General features: G+C 34.5%; 1 protein-coding gene across 2 annotated transcripts in view; it reads right to left on the bottom strand.

Moving 5' to 3' along the window:
* Positions 1–4929: 4929 nt before the first annotated feature.
* The window catches only part of sqh (Myosin regulatory light chain sqh), a 29783-nt gene continuing 25691 nt past the window's right edge, over positions 4930–9021 (bottom strand). For both annotated transcript variants that reach the window (XM_089098459.1, XM_089098458.1), the window contains exon 4: positions 4930–5927. In XM_089098459.1, the coding sequence (XP_088954585.1) occupies positions 5823–5927 (105 nt within the window). In that variant the 3' untranslated portion in view covers positions 4930–5822. The remainder of the gene's footprint in view (positions 5928–9021) is intronic.

Raw genomic sequence — 9021 nt, 5'->3', positions numbered from 1 at the left:
TACTTTCAGTTAAAAAACTTGTTTGCTTTTTTATGTAATCATTTTAAGTGACAATTTTATTGCTTGGCGTTTTCCTTAGACATTATTGTGTTGACCAAAGAGTATGGCTAATACACAAGAGTGGAAACTGGCAATGGTGTCGAAAAAAAAAAAAAAAAAAATTAACGCCATCTAGTACCCTATTTGGCGACACTTGGTATTTTCTCAAGCTTTGTAATCGTTTTTTTGTCAGCAAAGGATATTGGACACTTATTACTATACTAATTTTACCAACTATACAAATTAATTTAATTATTCTTATTATTACACTGAAATGCCATGTCACCAAAATCTAGATAGCGTTTATGGTTCTCTTTTGTCGACATTAGCGCCAGTTGCCACTTTTGTAATTTACCCAATGTACCCTTATTGTTGACCTTGAGATAGTATTTGATTTTCGCCATTGCTGTTTTTAATTTCCTTGCATTATTTAATTTATTTTTTTCAATAAGGACATGCTCATACTAGCTGGAAGCTACTGTAGTAAATAAAAACGTTCTATTTTATTCTACAGCTTCAATGATGGATCCAGGAGAGAGGGTTTTCCCAACTAAGTTAAGGGGAAAAGTCACTCCAAAATCCAGCATAATAAATGGTAAATATCCCTTCAAGTTTGGATTAAGGATATATCATATTTTAAGTTAAATTTAATTTCTTAATCAAATGTTATTTATATGAAACAAAAAAACTAATTAAGAATCAAAAGTTTATTTAATTCAACCTATATTAAAATACGGGAACATGAAATGTTTGAGATGCAATTCAACGTTCTTGAGTGAAGCTCAATAAAGAAAAAAAAAAATTCAAACAAGTATTGTCAAGCAGCTGTGATCATTTCCTGATTATTCAACATGCCTGTTGCATATTATTGTGGCTAATTAAGTTGTGTTGCTACATGCAAATTTTATTATCCAGTCTAGGGAAGTAATATTTGCTATATTTAAACAACAGAGAAAAGTTGATTCAATGTTTTTCTATGAAAGGTTGAAATATACATTAGAATCGTCACCCCCCCCCTGGATACAATGTGGCCTTGCTTCTAGTAATTATTTTCATAAACTTCTTACAATTTATTTTTATTGTCTCATGGACTATTTAGGATCTATTTTACATAGACTATAGCCTCATAGACGTCAAAAATTCTTTCTTTTATCTGGTACTGCGTAAAAGGTAGCTGGATCTCCCTTTCATAAGTCTAACTGTTTTTAGTTGCAGAATAACAAAATAAAATAACTAAATAATTAATTTATCAGGATATGTTTATACAAAACACATGTTCATCAGCAAAAAACAGGTTGATAAATGTTGATTATCTAAATAATCGAGACAACTGTGCTTTTATCTAGACTATTATGTTTTAACAAGGCTACTAGATATTAAAATATCTAGGCTACTGTTCTTTTAATCTATGCATTATTCAGTTGAGATACATAGCATTCAAATAAGCTAATGCTTATGTTTTCTTTGTAAGTTTTATGTATAGTTTTTTCTGCCGTGAAACAGTATTAATATTTCACCGCAAGATGGCATTTTTGATATCACTCGATTTCTAGGACTCAGTTTTATCAATTTACCAAATTATATTTGGAAATTTCCGCTGCATTTTGAAGGTTGAAATAAAATGATGAAAAAATGCGAAAAAAGGTACATTTTTTACAAACAATTTAAATCATTGCCAAAAATTTTGGCTAGGTGAATATAAAGATCTAAAACTAATGAATGAAATGACATAAGTACCTTGTCATCTTAGTTCAAATTATAGCTGTAGGCTTGTCACAATTTACCTATTTCACTGAGAACGTAAATCTTAAAACACTTGTCACATAGGACAATCTATATTTTTTTTATTGCTATTGTTCTACCAGCTAAATCACAAGAGACCCGTCTCCACTCTGCCCCCTCTAGGGGGTCATTACCACTTTAGCCTTTTCAGATCTCTTCTGGCTAAAGTTAAACAGTCGTTTTCTATAAGTGAAAACGCATATGGACCTCTCACCGACTCGGGACTTTTCAATTTATGCTCCTGAATTACTAATGAGAATTGGTCCTCAGTGTATCAAATAAATGACGTAGACTACATGGCTTTGTCCCTCCAAAATCTATTGAGGAGTAATTATGAATTCCGCTTCCCTGAGAAAAAATTTAAAACGTTTTCTACAGATAAGCCTTATGTTACTGAGTCTTTTAAAAAACTTATAAGAAAAAAAATCAATTTTTTCAAAGCAGGTCCCATTACTGAGGCTAATAGTCTAAGGAAGTTCCTAAAGAAAAAATTAAGAAAAGCAGCTTCTAATTATTATAATAGTAAAGTCAAAGATCTATATTCTAACAAGCCCAAGCAATGATACAGAAAAATTAAAGAAATATGCGGAAAAGGTCCTTCCGAAGTTGATTTTAATCTCATTGAACCCCCTAATCAGAATGCCACCGATTTGAACTTGTACCTTGCTTCCATCGTGCAAAGTTTCCCCCCTTTCACTGGCTCAAGTCCAGCTGTTTCCCCCAATAACTCCCTTCCCTTTGTTTCGCCCTCTAATGTTATAATTAAAATTATAAAGCTTATAAAATCAAGTCTTTATCCACTGGACATCCCACTCGACTTAATTAAAGCCTTTTCAGACAAAATTGATGAGCCTTTATCAAATATTTTCAACCAAATCACAAAATTTGGTAAATTCCCAAGTTGCTGGAAACAAGGTTTTATAACACCTGTCCCTAAAAAATGCGCCAGTCTGACTTTCGCCAACATTCGCCCCATTACGTTCACTTCTGTTTTTTCCAAACTTTATGAAGGTTTCCTTTGTGACTGGCTTAAGAATAAAATTTGTCCGCGTATTGACACCCGGCAGTTTGGTAACTTAAAGAAAACTTCCACCACCCATTACCTTGTGCACTTAATGCATACCATCGTAAGTAACCTTGATAAACCAAATGTCTGACTGAACCTTGTCTTAGTTGATTTCCAATAAGCTTTTGACCTGGTTGACCACACCGCCCTAATTCGTTCACTACTGGTTAACTTTAAACTTGATCCTCTGTTAGTAAATATTGTTATATCGTTTCTTTCAAATAGATCCCAGGTTGTTAAATACAAAAATATTTTCTCTAACCCCCTCCCTATATATTGTGGAATTCCTCAAGGAAACTTATTGGGACCACTTTTATTTCTAGTCATGATTAACGATATTGGTAAGGACTTCCCCCAAAGGTGGAAATACGTGGATGACTTGACGATCCTCGAAGTATGTCACAGGAATATTAAAAGTGACCCCCTTGAAATTCTATCCCACATTTCGGATGAAGCTAAGAACCTAAATATGAAAGTAAATTCCCCTAAATCAAATATAATGACGATACATTTCTTGAAATCTATTCCCGCCTTCCTTGACCCTATCCCCCCAGATATTTCTGTGTCTTCCTTTAAATTACTTGGGGTTACAATTTCCTCTAATTTAAAGTGGGATATCCACGTGAAAGATATTGTCCGTAGAGCTAATGCGTCCATGTCTCTCCTTAAGCTCTTGAATAAATTTGACATCCCCCCATCCCATTCTTTAAGGATTTATACTTCCTTTGTCCGCCCGCATCTTGAATATGGTGATACCCATGCTGGTGTCCGTTTGGCTCTTCCATTCCCTCCCCTTTTTATATACTCTCTTTTAAACCTTTTTAACATTATTTTTATCTCAATTTTTTGGGGGGTTTTGTTTTAATTTGTGCCTTTTTAACTTTCTTACATTTGACACTTTTTGTTTTTTAGACTAATGAATGGCTTTGCCTTTCTGATATTGTTGTTTTTGGCATTGTTTAACCAGTTTTTTAGTTGTTGTGCTATTTCTATGTCTTTTTTTATTATATGACCCCGAAATACGAATTCGACCCTTCGGGGCTTGTGATAGTCATTTTTTGAAATAAATATCTTATCTTAGACATGGATAGATATTTTTTTTTTGAGGGAGTTGGGGGGGCATATAAATGAAGAAATAGGTGAATTAAATGAGAACCAGAGAAACATAATGAGTTTTGAGGACCCTTTGAGCAGGGGCGTAATTTGCTATGAGGACGGGGGGGGAGAGAACTATCCTGCCAGACCCCAATACCCCCCCCGATGAAATTTAGTTTCTTTAAAACCTTGTCAAAACTGAGATAAGCCTGCAAAATTCAAGGATCTACAGAAACGGGTCAGTTTTCTTTAGTATATCTTTGCCTTTATGGTACTATGTGGTTCATCTTTCGATGTCTCTTTCACTTGAATCGAAAAAATTTGCTCAATTTTGCCCCCCCCCCCAGGATTTCAACGAAATTAAGACACTGGCTTCGGGCTAATCCCTAACCTAGGATGAACGGTTTATCTCCATAATGCATTACTACACCATTCATCTGATCGCCAAGAAACTTAAAGAAAATGTTGAGTATACTCTTGCAAAGATTTTAGGTGTAAAATACCCCCCCCCCCCAACGCTCTCTTAATACTATTGACACTGAATAACATTTTCAGCAGAGGGGATGAGGGAATTTTTGGGAGCAGAATGGTCCTCGGAACGAATTTTCGGGGGGGGGGGGGTCAAACATTTTTAAATTTAAAGGTGCGGATGTCATTAATACGCGAGGGGAAATTTTTCACGGGGAAAGGGAGAGGCAGTTTTTGCAAAGATGGGTGCTTTCCATGGAGGAAGAGATGTACAGGGAGAATTTCCCCAAAACTTTTTTCTTTTAAGATCGCATCAACACCCAATGGGTAGACTGGTTAATGATAAAATCTAATGTCATTAAAATATGTTATCTGATAGAGTACATTAATGTTACGGCAAAAATGCCAATTAAGCATTCACAAGTAAGTCCCTAAACGACGACAAGTTCATTTTGTAACAAACTCGAAAAACCAGTGAACATTCATAATATATCCAATATAATATGACAAAATCCTGTGCCTACAAAAATTCAAAAAATGTTGGTTAATAAGCAATTGGAATGTACTCTAGTGAACCAAAACCCAATAAATAAATAAAAGGGTTAGTACTCTAAGTACAATTTATAACTAGGCACTCTCGATAACATTTAAAACAAATGGCGCAAAAGTACAAACAAAATCATAAAGAAAATAAATTTTAGAAAGTTACTAGTTTAGAATCCGAAAGCATTGGATATCAAACTTTGGTAGCTCTTCAGTAGAGACTTAGGAATTAAAATTTTGACAGTCTCTTAACATGAGTATGGTCTTATTTGAACTGAAACTCCAGCAAGAAGGGGAGGGATCTCCTTTTTGGATAACAATACAAAGAGCTATCAGCAAAATTATTCTTCATAATTGATAGTTACTAATTGTGAAATGTCAAACAAAGCCAATTTAGGGAATAAAAGAGAGAAAGAACAGGAGTGGGGGCTAAATGTGAACTAATTTGGGAAGCTTGAAAATTTTTTAATGAAAAAAAGGGTAGAATCTTCACATATTGCAAAAAAAAATTCGAATTTTTAAATTTTTAGATTTTTAAAATATGTGAAAAAAGCTAAGTCAAATCTGCTAAAAATTGGATTTTTTTCAGATTTAAAGAAGATGTTAAAAAAGTTAAGTTAAACCATAAAGTTTAGCAATACAAGCTCAAAAGCAGAATTGACCGCAAACCTTATCGAACCTTTGGTTTTGCCAAACGCAGAAGCAATGTCATACAAGCAAAATTAAATCAGAGTCAAAGAGCAAATGAAAGTCTAGAGAGTGGAGATAAAAAGAACACGAGTAACTTCACATTTCACCACTTAAATTAGCAACAAATTCAACTTTGTGTTCACTGTTCATCTTTATCAACGGCTCCGTGCTTCAGAATCCGAGTAAATTCAATGTAGTCAAACATTCCATTTCTAATTGGCGCTTCTCTATACATTTCATCGACCTGCAAAGCAAATTTGAATCAACATCTAATCTACATCATGCATACTCTGCTACCAATAGTGGATAGCAAGCCTCGGCACTGTTTCTGCTTTTCAGAAAAATAGAAACGGAAAAAAATGAACAGAAAACAAAACTCCTTTCTGTTCTATTTTTTTTTTTTTTGGAAAAACAGAAAACAGATTAGCAAAGAATAGAAACAGAAGTAAAACAGTAGCAAAAAAAACAGAAAAAAGAACAGAAACAGGTAACCTGATTCTCCTTTCTGTTCATTTTTTTTTTGGAAAACAGAAACAGTTTAGCAAACAACAGAAACAGAAGTAAAACAGTAGCAAAAAAACAGATAAAAAACAGAAAAGAAACAGGTCCCTTCGAAACAGGTAACCTGATTCTCCTTTCTGTTCTGTTTTTTTTTTGGGGGGGGGGGGGGGGAACAGAAAACGGTTGGACAAAAACAGAAATAGAAGTGAAAACAGAAAAAGTGCCGATGCTTAGTTGATAGTAGTAGCCCACGGCTTTCCTAACACACTACCTTACTTCTCTCACCTTAATACACTGTCTCATTTCTCTCACTTCTTCCTTAACACACTACCTCACTTCATCCTTAATACACTACCTCACTTACCTCAAATTGTCCTAAACACACTACCCTACTCTTTCCCAATTGGTAACATCGGGGTAGGGTTTTCGCTTCGTGTTTTGTCTTAACGAAAAGATTCTTTGTTGTTTTAAGAGAGTTTTCTTACTTTATTAAAATTATTAGAATCATTTTCTACGTGAATATAAGGTTAACATATGCCCAAGATCCTTGGGCACGTATGAGTTTTACCTTTCCTGAATCGCACTTAGGCGTTGGGACTTGATTTATTATAAAATCAAGAAGAAAATCATAACTATATTCACAAACAAGACAAAAATTACAACTTAATACATATCCTTCTTCAATTTCATTAAAATTAAGTTTCTTACAAAGCAGTAGCAAATAATATACTGGCAATATATTTGTAAAACAGTTCTTGTCTTTTACAAAATACTAGAATATCAGAAATGATAAAGACTATCCAACCAGTATAATCAAGCCAAAAAACGAAAGAACTTGTTGATAACAGAACATGCACCGACTATAATGATCGCCCACTAGTGGCTTTTATTTGGTGATGTGAAGGAGGTAGAGGGGTCTTCCTCCCCTAGATTTTGTAAAATTCTAGGGATATTTTCATTTAAAACTGCCCTTTTTTGATTGCATGTTGAAAAAGCGACAGTCTCCATTCCTAGATATTGGAAAATACATCTTGCCCGTCACTCCTAAATTTTCATGAATTGACGCCACTGTGGCTCAAGATAAAGGGAAAAAAGCTAAAAACCAAAAAATGTATTTAGAAAACCCAAGGCTAAGTCGACTGTATATCAGCCCCCAATACTGTAGGTTCAATGGCCTAATAAACCCAGTATAATTTAATTGGGTTCAGTTGAGCTTATCAAACATAGCCTACTGGGTACTTGGGTACTGATGTAAAATTCTGTTTGCTCTAAAAGTGATTGATGCTAAAAAAAAAATTCCAGTTAAATCTATAGCTTATGGATCAGTTTAATTAAAAGCAAAAACAATTTAAACAAGAGGGTAGATTGGAGCTAGAATTCTCAAAGCAAAAAAAAAAAACAATATTAGCCAGCTTGTATCACTCATCAATACTAAATAAGTATAGTAACAAACTAGGTATTAAAGAAGAGGAAAATGAAATAAGTTAAATTTTGTTAAATTCTAACGAAAAATATTTGCTTGTGATAGTCAAAAGAGTAAGAAAGCATACTTTTCAGAATAGAGAAAATTACAGAAATAAATATATTTAAATCTTTAGGAAGATCACGAGTTTTTGTGGGATAAGAGCTGATCAAGACCGTTCATTGTACTTGTACTTCTGGCAAGAAACAGGCATTTCTATGTTCCATGTTTAAAGTTACTCTTTACTTTCATAATAACAGCATAGACCAGAAATACTCCCAGAAATCATAAGAGGGTAGATATCAATTTCACATTTATGATGCGTTTTTTAAAGTTCCTTCCTCTCCCCCCCCCGAAAGAAAATACCCCCACCCCCCCCCAAAAAAAAAAAAATCTGGTTACGGCCTCGGGATTATACATCAATTTCCCCCTTTCATATACGTAATGATTTCTGTTCGTTTAAAATTTAGATTTTGCTCCTTACTTTCAGTTGAAAAAACTTATTTTTTACTTATTGGTAATTGGTACCATATGTTTTTAGCTTAATTTTGATGATTTTGCGCCTTTTTATTTAAACATTTTTTTATTTTAGCCCCCGCTACTGCCAAAAATTGCAAAAGTTCATTTGGAGGTCTTTTCAACAAAATGGTTATTAGGATAAGTTTTTAAGATACTTATGGTGTGTAAATTCTTGTTTTTCACTTTCCATAGCACTGCTGAACGAAACTAAAAAAAACACAGCAAGAATAAAATTTTCAAATTTGGAAAACCCTATTTTCAGCAGGGGGGGTATTTTCCAGGAGGGTAAACACCTAGAAAGGAGAAGATAGTGCATTCTCCAGCACCCAAACAATACTGTAGTTAAACAGAGTCGGGGACATTATGCAGCCCGCTCCAAACTCAACCAGGAGTTCTTGAGTCTCTTCTACATAAACTCAAAGTCGGCTCACTGGCCCCTTGTAGCATGTTTTATGCAGTTCGATAAATTCCAGGGGCATTCCGTGATTTTCCCCAAATTTTCCAAGGTTTTTAACGAGTAAACGAGTCGAAGGCAGCAACGAAGTGGGGAAATATCAGAATGGGGGCAAATTATACCTTTCAAACTGCTGGATAATAAGGCGGAGTGCAAAAATATTTCCAGCGCAACCTCCACCAGGACGAAAACCGACGTGGTTTTCAAGGGTTCTTTTTCCGTTGCCCGCTTGAAGCGGTCAAGAAGAATAATCCTAAAATTTTGAACCGCCATGTCAATTAGACTTATTTCCCGGTAATTTTTGCACTCAATTTTGCAGCTTTCTTGTAGAATGGGGGAATAACTCATGTCTTTCAACCCTTTGGGAAAGTGTTGGTCCTCCATACTTCTTCAAGGATACCA

This window comes from Artemia sp. Qi Xiang Cuo, chromosome 12 (assembly GCF_049724085.1).
Source record: "Artemia sp. Qi Xiang Cuo chromosome 12, ASM4972408v1, whole genome shotgun sequence".
Taxonomy (NCBI): Eukaryota; Metazoa; Arthropoda; class Branchiopoda; order Anostraca; family Artemiidae; genus Artemia; species Artemia sp. Qi Xiang Cuo.
This window is presented reverse-complemented; position numbering and strand designations above follow the sequence as displayed.